This window comes from Chaetodon auriga, chromosome 23, assembly GCF_051107435.1.
Source record: "Chaetodon auriga isolate fChaAug3 chromosome 23, fChaAug3.hap1, whole genome shotgun sequence".
Taxonomy (NCBI): Eukaryota; Metazoa; Chordata; class Actinopteri; order Chaetodontiformes; family Chaetodontidae; genus Chaetodon; species Chaetodon auriga.
The window spans coordinates 15,555,275-15,569,356 of NC_135096.1; the positions used below are offsets into that span (position 1 = coordinate 15,555,275).

The window sequence follows — 14,082 nt, forward strand, 5'->3', positions numbered from 1 at the left end:
CAGAAAACCTGAAAAAAGTTCTGATTCCACCATTTTTTCTTGTGCAGATGAGACAGAGTATGAATACAGTGGCAGTGAAGAGGAGGAGGAGGATCCTCCAGAGCAGGAGGGAGAGCCCAGGTATGGTCTAGTAGTGACAAATCAGGTGTAGCTGCTTATTGGACGGCAGCCCAGTGGCTTTCTAATCTGACCGCAATGTCCTCTTTCCTCCCGCCATCCAGCTCCATTGTCAATGTGCCGGGTGAGTCAACTCTGCGCCGCGACTTCATCCGCCTGCAGCAGGAGAACAAGGAGCGATCAGAGGCGCTCCGTCGCCAGCAGCTCCTACAGGAGCAGCAGCTCCGGGAGCAGGAGGAGTACAAGCGCCAACTACTGGCCGAGAGGCAGAAACGCATTGAGCAGCAGAAGGAGCAGAGGAGGCGGCTGGAGGAGGTACAGGGGATGAGAATTATCACACTGCTGCAAATCGTGTTTCTTGTCAAGAAATATTTTGAAATTTCCTCCTTTCTTACCCCCACAGCAACAGCGACGCGAACGGGAGATGAGGAGGCAACAGGAGCGCGAGCAGCGCAGGCGTGAACAAGAGGAGAAGAGGCGCATTGAAGAGATGGATCGTCGACGCAAAGAAGAGGAGGAACGCCGGAGGGCCGAGGACGAGAAGAGAAGGAACGATCGCGAACAGGTCGGCTTTAAAATCGTGATACGTGAACTGAATAAGCACAAAGCTCTGCAGTTACTGTACGCACTGTTTGAGTGAGTGTTGGCTTAGTGTGAACGCAAATAAAAACTTTGCTTTGATTGACAGGAGTACATCAGGCGCCAGCTGGAGGAGGAGCAGAGACACCTGGAGATGCTGCAGGAGCAGCTCCTCCGCGAACAGGCCATGCTGCTGGTCAGTCACACACATACACCCACCTGCTGCATCACCTCTACTGTATCTGTAACACTCTGCCATAGCTGCCTGCTGTAGGTATAGTAGGCAGGTTGATTGATCCCTGATGTCATCTTTAAGGACTGATCTCAGGTGTGTATAGTTTAAAAAGTGTTGCGTATAAATAAAATGAAGTTACTGGAGTGTAAAATGTATGAATGTGTAAGGAATGGATTTAAACGATGGCACTGATTTTCAGTCAGCCTAAGTTTATCAGGCTGACGGGGGCTGCCGCCTCTCCCGTCTCTTCTCACCACCTTGAACCAACCCCACGCTCTGCAATAGGAGTTCAAGTGGCGGGAGCTGGAGGAGCAGCGCAAGGCTGAGCGACTCCATAAGCGCCTGCAGCAGGAGCAGGCCTACCTGCTGTCGCTGCAGCACGAATCCAAACAGCAGCCCGGCGACAAGACCAAACTCCCTTCAGACTTCAGCAAACCTCCACAGACCTCCACCCTGCCCCCTGACAGGGTCCTCCTCACCACCATCCCTCAAGCTCAGGTCCTTGACAGCGCGGTGTCTGTAACAAGAGGCCCTTGTGAGTCCTCCAGAGCCCTTCAGACGGTCCCCTCGGATAGCGCTAAATCCCCGGCAGCGGTGCCAGAGAAGACTGACTCTGATGAGACCTGTCCCAGCCCGCTCTCAGACTCCCCCAGCCCCAGTCCCCCTCACACTGAAAGCCCCACTGACTCTGAACCTCCCCAGGCAGAGAGCTCAGAGCCCGATAGGTCCGCAGAGCCGGTCAGTCATCCTCCTCAGCCTATCAGAGAGGTGAACCTCCTCCTCGGCTCCGCCTGCCCCGCTGCCTGCTCTTTCCAGCTTCTTCTTGCTTGTCTTCACACACCCTCAGTGACCGCGATGATAGAGGTGGTGCGAGCAGCAAATACTGGTTTTCCTTTTAGCCCAAATACTTTTAATTTGGCGTTCTGTTCCTGATGGTTTTATTCCAAAGCAATAACTAATTTGTAACAACACAGGCCCTCTCAGCCAGACCCTTTGAATGAAACAAGTGGGGGGTATGTTGGAGAATGGAAACCCACAGGCTCCCGACCACCAGCGATCAGCCTTTATATGTCCTGAATAAAACCGAGCTGTTCTCCTCCGCTCTCTCTTGGCACTCGCTTTCACTTGCAATGCTGCAAGTCTCCTTGACTACTAAAACCAGTTGGAAATGTTTTCGTCACTCGTCGTCACTTGAAGCAGGCTGAGCAAGAGAAAGAGAAAAAATTCATTTGTAGGTTCGGGAGAAAGTGGAAAAATAAGCAACATTACGTCTTTTTAGCCTTTTTGGTTCCCCGTAGACACAAAGACCATTTCTTACTTACATGAGGGTCTTTTACTCTTCATCCTTTTCTCCTCAGAACAATACAGAGCCACAGGGTTTGGGATTTTCTCTTGATCTTGGATGGCCTCCCTGTGATGATATTCTTCGATATGGCTGCTCTGACTCTCGATGTGTGTGGATTGGGCCATTGCATGTGGATGGCTGAGGCCCAGACTAACCTGTAGGGCGCCCAGGCAGTGTCGTCGACAGAGCTGCTCCGTGTCATTAACAATGATCTTTCCCACAGTTAGCTCTCAAATGTGTTTTCAGGGACGTCTCCACCTCTGTCTGTGCATATGTCCGTGTGTCTGTCGGCTGCCTCGAATGGGCTTCAAGCATGTTTAATGTCATTGTCAGCAGATGTCTTTGTTGTTGGTGGTTGTCAATATTACAGATCTGCTAAAAGGACAATAATGTTAGAAAAAACAAGCAGATGGGAGCCATGTTTAAGCAGAAAAGAAAGCAGCTAATTTCATCTCCATCGACGGCTTCAGAGCTGGTTCCCTTCTGCTTGGTTTTTGTTTTATCTCCGTCAGAGAAATGTTTCCCCTGACCCTCATTCCGTCTCTGTCCTGTACGACTCCCTCACCGCAGGCCGACGAGCGGTACCGTAAGAACATTCAGGGCTCCCCTCAGACTGCCCCCCCTCCCAAGCAGCCCCCTCTGCCTCCCCGCTCCTCTGAACCGTTCTCCAATGGTGGCTCCGCCTCCGAGGCCTCCGCCATGCACCGGCCCATGGAGCCTCAGGTAACTCCCCCCTCTCCTTTTCCTCTTTTCTCCTGTCGGTCTCATCTCCCCTCGCTGCTGGGTTTGTGTACTTACGTTTTAGCCGTAGAAACTAATGCAATGAAGCTGTTTACAGCAAGGTCTGTTAATTTTTGAACTGTCCCTTTAAGATGTTCCTTTTTTTGAGCATTTTTTGGCTATAAGCTCGTACAGGAAGCCGACCTTTGCAAGTGATTCAGCCAGTAGCCTCAGTAGTAAAAAGGGAGAGATCTGGCAAGTTGGTATTACAGAGAAGGAGATCTGGACTTAATCCAAGGTTGGAGAGGAGACTGTAAAGTGGTTCACTCACCAACCCCACCCTGCTCCTATCGTTTTCTCCTGACGTTACTCTTTCCACTGAACAAATGAGGAGCACATACTGGATCACAAGTGCGTAAGATGTTTGCTCATAAAACGACACCTCCTTCTTGTATTGCCTGGGACAAATCTGTCAATCTGTAATTGCTCCTAATACAATTAACTACAGTGTTTTTTTTTTTTCTGAAATACATCAAATAGTAGTGAAAGTTTGCGTCAGCCTCGAGCCCGGATAATGAATCTGAGTGAAACGCTCCATCGTGTCGTCTTGTGCTCTGTCTGCTCGTATGCATGTGTATAAATCTAAGCACATGTATGTGAAACGCCACACACATCTTCCCTCATGTCTCACTGTGTTGTCTGCTTGTTTCACCTCCCTCCCCCTCCTCCTCCTCCTCCTCCTCTTGTTCTTCCCCCTCCTCCCTCACTCCCTAAAAGGTCCAGTGGTCCCACCTGGCTGCTTTAAAAAGCAGCAACAGTGCCGCCCCCTCTCCTCCTCCTCCGCCCGTGGTCTCTCGCTCCCAGTCCTTCAGCGAGCCCGGCGGCGTGACCTCTAGCTTTGCACAACTCCACCTGCGTTCCCAGGACCCCCACCATCACCACCACCACCACCACCACCCATCGCCCGCACGCACTGACCCACAGCCCCAACCTCCCCTCCACCACCCTCAGGCCCACACAAGGGCTGAACACCAGGCCAGCAGCGAGGAGGTACCTCCCAAGGTAAGGAGCTGGTGAGGGCCCCCTCCCCCATCCCTCCCCTAACCTTGACTCTCCCTCAATCACTTCCTGTCATGCCGGTCACTTCGCTTCACCCACAGCCTGTCTGTTTGTGTCTGCCGTGCTGTGTTCAGTCTCATTTCTTGAACATGCTGCAGCTGTGTCAGTGTCTAATGGGTTCATCCTACACACACTCACACACACCTGCCACTGTGTGAGGACCTTTTGAATCTGTTTTCTCCAGGTCCCAGTGAGGACAACATCCAGGTCTCCAGTGCTGTCGCGCCGAGAGTCCCCTCTGCCATCACAGCCCGGCAACCAGGGCGGACAGAGGAACGCTGGCGGGTAAGTAAAGAGGATTTCTTCCCCTGTTTGGATGATGTAGTTGTTTCAGACTCCTCAGAGTTGCACACATTTGGCAGGATTTGAAACAAAGTTGTTAAGACTGGAGACGGTAGCTTGGTAGAAGACAGCGGATATCTGAATATATTTACAGAGGAATGGCAGATTTAGCAAATACTACTGGCAAACGACTGTGTATTTTAACATGAGTGTACATTACAGTTAGTACCAGGACGTTTCAGATGGACTAGTGTGGGGGGAAAAATACATTTATTGACGTTAAAGCACAGAATTTCAAATCCTGCGAAAGAGAAAGACGACAACAAAATATATCCCTTTTTTTTGACAGCAACGTGGAGCAGCGCCCGCTGTGGGACCGCGTGGAGAAGCTGCAGCCTCGGCCAGGCAGCGGCAGCTCCTCGGGCTCCTCCAACTCCAGCTCCCAGGCCAGTCCTGGAGACCGCTTCAGGCCACGCTGTGAGTCCCCCGGTGCTGTACTTGGCTACATTTCACCCACTCTACTCACTGCTTACTAGTACATCATCAGTATTACTCCAGTAACACCATTCTTATATTGCTCTTGTGCAATCTGCTCACTCTCCAGTATGTTTTCTGCTGTTTTTTTACAGGTAATTGGAGATCTTTTCAGTGCCAGCTCTTTGTCCTGCTCTGTTTCCCCTCACTGATGCTACTTTCTTTTGTTCCCTCAAAGCTTCCTCCAAATCTGAAGGGTCGCCTCTCCAGCGGCCTGAAAATGTTCCCAAAAAACAAGATGAAAAGAACCTCGCCAGGCCTACTCGACCAGCGGTGAGTCCACTGTCACTAAAGTGCTGGTTAAACTTGTTTGATGCTGAATGGGTGAAAACTGTTTTCTTCTTTCCATTTTCTCTATTTTCTACTACTCTAATTATTCAACCACCTGGTGTGTGAAACTGCTCATGAATCCAATGGTTCGTGATTGTTGGGGAACCTCTTAGGGTGATGCGGTAAGCCTATTAAATGAGATTACATAATCACACCTATGCTATGCTTGCACCATCGCCCCGCTCGTTGCATTATGCGATAATGGTTTGTGATAAAAGAGCTGTTTCTCCCTTGTGAGGATTAATTCAGTAATTCTTTTCAGTTCTGTCTTTGGTTGCTGTCCTTTCTGCCTGTGATGTGATCGCCTTCTGCTGGCATCTTTCCTCGCGCCTGCACAGTTCTTTCTCACTTTACTGCTCGTCATCGACGGTTAACCCTTTGCAGCAGCTTCCAGAGCCTGGATGTGAATGCGAGCACATTTGAATGCAAACACACACCTCCTGTTTCCTTGTACGTGTCAGAATTGCTCCTAATCTCACCTGGCTTTGTTGTTGGATAAAATGTGGCCCATTTGCTTTGTCGAGCATGTCAGGGAAGAATTCCCTCCTCCCTTTCTTGCTCATCGTTGACCTTACAAGACTCCATTATTAAGAGTCTGCAAAGGGGAACAAGCTGAAGGCAACGTGGTTACAAGACATGGACTCTGGAGGGTACTGCTCTAATCTGGGAATTAGAAAAACAGTTCAACTTTTATCTGATTTTTCTAACAATGCACCGCTTAACTCACCGCATTCCTCAAACTTAGACTTCGGGGCTGTGTCCACCACAGCGTCTTCCTGCATCCGGCGCATTTTTAAAAAATTGTTTGCAAAGAGGGAGTCCGGCATGTGCAAGTGCTGACAACAGTGGAGGAGAAATGAATACAGGCCGGGCTGAGTATCCATGTCTGTACCAGACGACCTTGCAGGAGTATCAGTGTGAAAAATAACGCTTTGATGGACACAACCCCAAACTGGGATCTTAGCCCAGGTCTAACAAGGTTTCAAACTGGCAGGTCTGAGGCTGTAGGTCAGCTTCTATGACGTGAGGAGGGATTGCTTTAAGGCTCATTTCGGGTTGTCTGGTAAATGAGAGCCTGTTATGCAGTGATACCCTCAAGATGAGTTCATTTCTTGGAGAATTAAGGTGTATTTAAGTGTGGAACACGCCATTGAGATTAGTAGCTTTGCATAAACCAATGAGGCAACATGCCAGACAACCTGATTTTGCCAAAATATCAGACTTCAGTCTTTCTAACTCTTCCTTACTGTTCCTCTTAGGACCTGACGGCTCTGGCCAAGGAGCTCCGTGCGGTAGACGATGTGAGGCCCCACCACAAGGTCACCGACTACTCCTCGTCAAGTGAGGAGTCGGGCACCACCGACGAGGAAGACGATGAGGAGGTGGACCAGGAGGCGGGCGAGGAGTCCACCTCTGGAGCCGAGGACTCCAGGGCCGGGTAGGTAGATCTGTGACGGTGTAGTTTCAGTGTTGGCTCCACTGTTGCCCTTTCAGTGACTTCTCCTCAATTTCATATGTAAATTTAGAACACGATAAGATATTGTGCATTGTCAGAGCCGCCAGTGTCGCATGGCTTTTCTGCATGACTGTTAACACTGGTCTGGTTACGGACGTCAGATATCCCCATGGCTTCTGCAGGAGGCTGAGTAACGGGGAGACGGAGTCTGCAAAGACCATGCTGGTGGAGGACTCAGAGAGCGAGCAAGGCACTACGCCCTCCAAGGACGGCACGCTGGTCATCAGACAGGTAAGAGGAGGAGGCGGGAATTGGACTTAACATCAAATTCTTGTTTGGTTCAAGGCACATTCTGCTCGTATATAGTTGAAGTCATTTGTCCATGTTGTTCATCCACCCATTCTCCACCATTTCTTCTGTCTTCCTTCCTGCTACTGAGCCTTTTTTATGTTATTATTTTCATGAAAGACTTGCTGCTGTTAGATAAGACGTCACATAGTTTTAGATGATATTTACTGCGACATGCAAAGCAGTGACGCTCTCCAAACATGAGTTTAAAGAATGTCTTATGTGTGATGTCGGGATAAGCACACTGGCAGCCAAACATACATCTCCTCCCTCTCTCCACCTGCTTGCTCGAGCCCAAGTATGCCTGTTCTTGCTTCCAGAGCACGGTTGACATAAAGCGGTTGGTCAATCCCTCATCCTCCTCTTCCTCGGCTGGCCCTGGCCACGCCCACGGCCAGCCCCAACCCCCCAGCCACAGCCTCCCAGAGAAAAACGGCTTTGCCGCCCGCATACACCACCTCCCAGACCTTATCCAGCAGAGCCATCACTCCCCTTCCTCTTCCACAACCATCCCTTCTGCCTCCTCCACCTCCTCCTCCTCTTCCTCCTTCCCCTCATCATCTAGCCATGCCAGTCCTGCCATGTCCCCACAGAACCCCCTGGACAAGTTCACTGCCATCGAGGTATGTCGCCCCCATGTCACCGAGGCGAACAATCGAGGAATGGACTGTTGCAGAGCGTACAGGCGTAGACGTGCAGATTAGGGTCAACTAGCAGGTGCAAAGTTTGATCTCGAATGTGTCCAAGATGGCAAAAGATTTGCTGCTTCCAGACTAAGTTGCCCACTGTGAAGAAGTATTAAGTGTCTTGGTCAGCTGATTTTTATATCACCATCCTCTCCCCGGACATGGAGCAAGGTCAAATACATACTTATTTTAAGCAGCAGCAAACACGTCTCCACCTCTAAGCCTGTACAAACCAACCATCCAGTCCTTGATTGTTGGTCGGAGCCTCTCTTCGCCCTGTCCTGCCCCCTCTGTGTCCTGCTGCCTTCACTCTGGCTCTCCTCTGCCACCTTCTGGCTTGGCTGACGCTTGATTCGGGCTGCAGCCTCCTTCTCTCCTGCAATTCACTGCATTGCACTGCTAGCACGGGCGCCTCCCGGTGGTAGAACACGGTCACGGTGTGGAGGAAGCTAAACTGGAGCCTCTTGGGGTGAACTGCCTACAAGCGTCCTGTAGCGGTGCATCGCAGTCTAACCACTTTGCGTAGTCTTAGCAGTGTTGGGTGGTGGCATGCCTGGTGTGATATATTAAAATTTGTAATGTACCAAATCTAGGATGGCCTGCAAGTCTTCAAGCACACATGACCTACTTAAAGAGAAGACATTTATTGTCAGCGTTGATTAACATAGATTACCTCCTCTTTTGCAGTGTGACTGAGTTGCAAACAACATGCATCTTGGGTGGCGGGATCACGCTCCTCCTCTGTGCTTTATTAGGAGCAGCTTTTTCCTCTAACACTTCACAGCAGCCAGCGTTTGGATATTTCTCATTTCCCTCAACACATTTCTTCTTGTTGCACATGTTGTTTTTCCCTCTCTAACATTTCTGTCCTCGCCAGCTTCACAACAACTAATAAAACTGCACGTCATCATTTTCATCTGATTCCTTCTGAACTCAAATTGCAGTGCCAGCTTTTTATTCCCAGTTGTTTGTATCATAAGAGCGGAGTTTGATTGAACAGCTGAATGCTGTTTTATGAGCCCCCAGAGGTGGATCTGTAGCTCATAGGTTCAAAGCTGTAGGGCCTGTTGCTGTTTTCGTTTGAACCAACAGTCAAAGTCTTATAAATTAGAAATCTGTTTAACAAATCTTGACTTAGGCCACACGTTAATGACTGCAATCCAAAAGTCTCTGTTTTCTAAATGTCTTAAACCTCTCGCAGTCCCAGTCGGAGAGCAACTCCATGTCCAAACACAAGTCTTCCTCTTCCTTCACCCCCTTCATCGACCCTCGTCTTCTCCAGATCTCTCCATCCAGTGGCAGCTCCCTCAACAACATGGGTAGGTCTCCATGTAGCTCAGAGAATGTGTTTATTCAGGAAGCGATGTAATTAAGAAGTATTGAGTGTAGCCGGCTTCAGTTTGCTAGCAACAGGACACCTGCAGAACATTCACATGTATGAGAGTGATGTTAATGGGTGAAGAACATTTAATTGCATCCACCCTGACCTCTGCTACGTCTGTGTCCCCTTCCAGCAGGATTTGGGCAGGACGGAAGGCTGGCGGACCCGCTGAGGTCCGACCCATCCCGTAAAGGCTCGGTGGTCAACGTCAACCCAGTCAACACGCGCCCGCCCAGCGACACGCCGGAGATCCGCAAGTACAAGAAGAGGTTCAACTCTGAGATTCTGTGTGCCGCACTCTGGGGTAGGTGTCCAGCAATCAGCAATCAGCGAGTGATACGGCTGTGTGCCATGTACAACCACTGATAGGGGACAAAAAAAACCTCTTTTTAAAGTGAACTATTAACTGTGGGGGTCTCATTTATGTTGAATTGTCCCAGGAGTGAACCTGCTGGTGGGGACAGAGAGCGGTCTGATGCTGCTGGACCGAAGCGGTCAGGGGAAGGTCTACCCCCTGATCAACAGACGACGCATCCAGCAGATGGATGTCCTGGAGGGACTCAACGTCCTGGTCACCATATCAGGTCCAGTCCATGTTCTGATGTGCATAATTTGTGACTATAGGCTTTTAGAAATTGGTTGTAACTCTGCTCTCTCTCAATCAATGTCCGCCTCCTGCAGGTAAAAAGAACAAGCTGCGAGTGTATTACCTGTCGTGGCTGAGAAACAAAATTTTGCACAATGACCCTGAGGTGGAGAAGAAGCAGGGTTGGGTTAACGTGGGCGACCTGGAGGGTTGTGTCCACTACAAAGTCGGTACGTTCCCGTCAAAGACTCCCAAACTTCAAAGGAGGGTTAAACTTGACCAGGACTTGTTAAACAGTGCTATCGCTCATGAGTGACTCACCTTTCTTCCAGTGAAATACGAGAGGATTAAGTTCTTGGTGCTGGCCTTGAAGAACGCGGTGGAGGTGTACGCCTGGGCGCCCAAACCCTACCACAAATTCATGGCCTTTAAGGTAAGCATGGGTGGGTGTGGGTCTCCACATGCAAGTATGATTACCTTCATCAGTGTTTTGCTGTTACTTCTTTGTGTGTTGACCCCACTGACTTGGTTGGCTTTAGTCTTTCGGTGACCTGGTGCACAAGCCTCTGCTGGTCGACCTGACGGTGGAGGAAGGTCAGAGGTTAAAGGTCATCTATGGCTCCTGCTCAGGCTTCCATGCTGTGGATGTGGATTCCGGCGCCGTCTACGACATCTACCTGCCCACACACGTAAGGACGCGGCGCAGTGTTGAGCGTACCTCGTTTTTCATGCTCTTCGCTCTCCTAACTCTTCCTCCCTCCTCTCCCTCAGATCCAGACCAGCATTCAGTGCCACGCCATCATCATCTTGCCCAACACTGACGGGATCGAGCTGCTGGTGTGTTACGAGGACGAGGGCGTCTACGTCAACACGTACGGACGCATCACCAAGGACGTGGTGCTGCAGTGGGGAGAAATGCCAACTTCAGTGGGTAAGTTCAGATAAACGGGAGTCCAACTCAGTCCAGGAAACAGCTCGCTGTGGCTGGTATCTAAACTCCCAGCATGCACCACAAGGGCTAGCTCAGGTATCTGAACTGAATCCTCCAGTCACACGCTGTTGTCTCCCTCTGTGTCTGAGCAGCCTACATTAGGTCAAACCAGATCATGGGCTGGGGTGAGAAGGCCATAGAGATCCGCTCAGTGGAGACCGGCCACCTGGACGGCGTCTTCATGCACAAGAGAGCCCAGAGACTCAAGTTCCTTTGTGAGAGGAATGACAAGGTGACTACACAAGTCTTTCTCCCTTTCCTCATCCCTCCCTCCTTCCTTGCCTCCTTCCCTTTCCCCCTCCTTCCTTCCCTCTGTTTCTCTGTTTTCTGCGTGGTTTTCAGCTCGTTGTTGCCCTGTCTGCCAGGTCTTCTTCGCCTCCGTGCGCCCCGGAGGTGCCAGCCAGGTGTATTTTATGACCCTGGGACGCACTTCTCTTATGAGCTGGTAGTCGACACCCGACCGCATCAGCCAACGTGACGATACCTTACCTAAGCAGCGACCAACAGATGACGATTGTGACTGTGACCAACGACGATGAAGAAGAGAACAGCCTTGAGCCTGAGCTGGAGAAGCTCCTGGATGGAGGGAGCAGCTTCCTCTCACCTGCTCGGGCAAACAAACCACGGATTGGACTGTAATCATGAAAAGAAGCGAGAGGTGGGTGTGTGTCTGGGGCTGAGGGGTAAGTGCGTTCGAGTCTACTAGCTAACCATATTCCGACGGCAGAAGCCCCCGCCAGCCTCCAGGTTTCCCACCCCCAGCCCCCGCTGCCCAGTCTTTGAGCCGATCCCCTCCTCTTCCTCTGCAGGACGTGGGATCTGTTGCCTGTTGATGGTAAATCTTTCTGTGTCATAGTAAAACTCTGCATCGTGTACGTGTGTGAATGGAAGAAACACTGAGCATGTGAATGACGGGGCCGACGGGGGGCTGAACGCGGCCGCTCGCTGTGTCGAAGGAAGGCGAATCCTGTACGCGCCGCGCCTCCAGTGTAGCTGTTCGTAGCTGTGTTTAGTCCGGGTCCCGTTCAGGTAAATTAACTCCTATTCCCACCACGGTAGATTTTCACGTCAAGCATGTCATTCAACACTAGCTCACCACCACCACCGTTTTCCTCCCGTAAATAAGGCTTGACATGTCAATCTGCCTCTGCGTCTTCACTTTTTTGCCTTCTCCTCCTTAAAGTGAAGACTTTTTTAAGGGACCTTCTTGATATATCCATGAAATACAGGGTACTGGATATCAGCTTGTACATACTAACTACACCAACCTTGTGGGCTTCAGACTCTCCCGGGTTTTACAGACACTTTCTCGACTTTTACCACATTGCCTCACGTACTGTAGGTTATGTCGGACAGAAGTAGCCCTGTTTATGACAGCATGTTGCTTTGGTGTTATCGACACAATTAGCCCCAGTTTTTCATACACTGTATATTTTCTATGTGACTTGCTGCACATGAATAAAGCATAAGAATGCAGGACACACCCTTAGATGAGTTTTAAAGGAAAAATCCACCCTATTTATCGTCAGTCTGTCGTTTTCCGTATCGTGATGAAGTGTTGCAGTTTGTTCGGTCTCAGTTGCTCATTTTCAGTCTGCAGATTCTGTCGTTCTGCTGGAAATATAAAAACGCACCACCAAAACCACAAAACAGACCCAGAAATGTGAGACCCGTCACCGATTTTTTTTTCTTTCAGGTGGATTTTTCCTTTAACATCAGTCATAAGTTAGGGCTAGGATAAACTGTGAATTAGACATGCAGAATTAGCAGGTGGCCATTAAGGTAGCATGGAGGCAGAAGTGACAGTAAGGGAATGAAGTGTGCATAGAGCCAAAGGGCTCGGAAGAAGCTTTGAACATCACACTCCACAAAGAGGAGGGGGTCAGCTGATTGTCCTCCACCTGCACAGTCGAAGCCCCGTTTCACATCTGCCATCATCCGACTCTGTGTTTTGAACGAGACTTAAGCTTCGAGCCGCTAAACGGTTGCCTTAGAAGGGTCTCCAGCTGATAAAAGCTGCTCAAAATCCACATTTTTGACAAGTGAAAAGTGAAGAAGGTTGGATTGTGTGTGATGCAGGAAGAATCCAAACCAGCCATGCGACTCAGTACTGGACCTCTTTCCATTTTGGGCTTCAGACAGGCCGTTCCACTCACCGAAGAGACAAATTGACAGCGTAAACTGCATCATGATTCCATCCCAGAGTCAGATTTTATGTCTTCATTTGGCTTTTCTTCGTTTCTCATCCTCTAAAACCGGAATGACAAGGCAAGACTTCATTCCACTGTTGAAATGTAGAATCCATCCTGCGGCTGTGCGTCTGTGTGAATGACAAAACTGGACGGGTTTCACTCCCCCCACCCCCACCCCTCACCTAAACTCGTCTTTTTGATCCTGCTCTCAGCAAGGGCGGTGCCTTCACTGTCCACGGTGGGACCTGCTGCGAGCTGCGGAACACGGGAATGAGATGCTTTCACTGTCCGATCGTCTGTGAAAAGCAAAGAAGGCAAAAAGTCACACGTTCGAATAGCAGTGTTACGAAACCACTTCAGACGGCATGAACTAAGCGGCATATTTTTAACTCTGACTTAGTTTTTAGTCTTGTTTCTGCAATTTTTATTATGTAACCCTTCGGATAAGTATGCGACTGCAGTGGTTTTTAAATTGTAATGCACACCTTATGTTGAAAATGTTTACAGAAGCAATTGTTTTGTTAAACCAATGTGCATCGATATGAATATTTATGGTTTATTTTGAGGGCAGTTTTTCCCTGTTTTGTATTTTGTATTATTCCCTTTTTGTACTATCATTTAGACGTTTGTGTACAGGAATAATCAACTTTTGCTCATGTTGTGGATTACACAAGTCTCGAGTGTGATGTCACTGATTCCTCTGCATCCTGCATTGTGCACAGTGTGCCCCTGGCTGTGTGGCAGCGTGGATCAAATGTTTTCTACCACCCGGGTGCCAGGCGACATGTTTCCCCGCAAACGTCTCTCTGCCATGCCTCTCTAATTTATGTCCTCTCTGTGTGTACTATGGGAATTACTGTATTTTCCTGAAGGTCTTTTTTTTCCATTGAATAAAATCAGAAGTAATTTACAGTATGCTGTCATTCTTTTTAATGGTTTCATTTTACCTCTTCTTGATTTACCTCAAAGTGTAAGTATGCCCACTGGTTGGTTATTACACCACCAAAGGTGCAGGAAATTACTATGTTGGATTTTAGGTTTTAAAAAGTCTCCTGAAGTTGAAGAAGACTGGAAACCAAATATTCTGGGAAAAGTAAAGGAAACATGCTAATAAGAAGTAATGTGATCATTGCTTGTGTAAAAGTGGCAACACCAAACTAAAAAATGGAAACTTTAAAGTA

The 14,082-nt window shown here is 49.2% G+C and overlaps 1 protein-coding gene across 7 annotated transcripts in view; it reads left to right on the forward strand.

Moving 5' to 3' along the window:
* LOC143315735 (mitogen-activated protein kinase kinase kinase kinase 4-like) overlaps positions 1 to 13,813 on the forward strand; it is a 31,913-nt gene extending 18,100 nt beyond the window's left edge. Inside the window, exons 11-32 of one of the 7 annotated variants that reach the window (XM_076723085.1) lie at positions 48 to 120; positions 222 to 432; positions 521 to 682; positions 806 to 892; positions 1,217 to 1,699; positions 2,847 to 2,999; positions 3,774 to 4,058; positions 4,300 to 4,400; positions 4,747 to 4,874; positions 5,110 to 5,204; positions 6,521 to 6,699; positions 6,879 to 7,008; positions 7,386 to 7,688; positions 8,953 to 9,070; positions 9,266 to 9,436; positions 9,573 to 9,716; positions 9,814 to 9,948; positions 10,051 to 10,151; positions 10,258 to 10,407; positions 10,490 to 10,649; positions 10,802 to 10,941; positions 11,075 to 13,813. In XM_076723085.1, coding sequence (XP_076579200.1) covers positions 48 to 120; positions 222 to 432; positions 521 to 682; positions 806 to 892; positions 1,217 to 1,699; positions 2,847 to 2,999; positions 3,774 to 4,058; positions 4,300 to 4,400; positions 4,747 to 4,874; positions 5,110 to 5,204; positions 6,521 to 6,699; positions 6,879 to 7,008; positions 7,386 to 7,688; positions 8,953 to 9,070; positions 9,266 to 9,436; positions 9,573 to 9,716; positions 9,814 to 9,948; positions 10,051 to 10,151; positions 10,258 to 10,407; positions 10,490 to 10,649; positions 10,802 to 10,941; positions 11,075 to 11,158 — 3,593 coding nt within the window. In that variant the 3' untranslated portion in view covers positions 11,159 to 13,813. The remainder of the gene's footprint in view (positions 1 to 47; positions 121 to 221; positions 433 to 520; positions 683 to 805; positions 893 to 1,216; positions 1,700 to 2,846; positions 3,000 to 3,773; positions 4,059 to 4,299; positions 4,401 to 4,746; positions 4,875 to 5,109; positions 5,205 to 6,520; positions 6,700 to 6,878; positions 7,009 to 7,385; positions 7,689 to 8,952; positions 9,071 to 9,265; positions 9,437 to 9,572; positions 9,717 to 9,813; positions 9,949 to 10,050; positions 10,152 to 10,257; positions 10,408 to 10,489; positions 10,650 to 10,801; positions 10,942 to 11,074) is intronic. The other 6 variants (XM_076723086.1, XM_076723088.1, XM_076723089.1 and 3 more) reach the window with 6 other exon arrangements.
* The last annotated feature ends 269 nt before the right edge of the window (positions 13,814 to 14,082 follow it).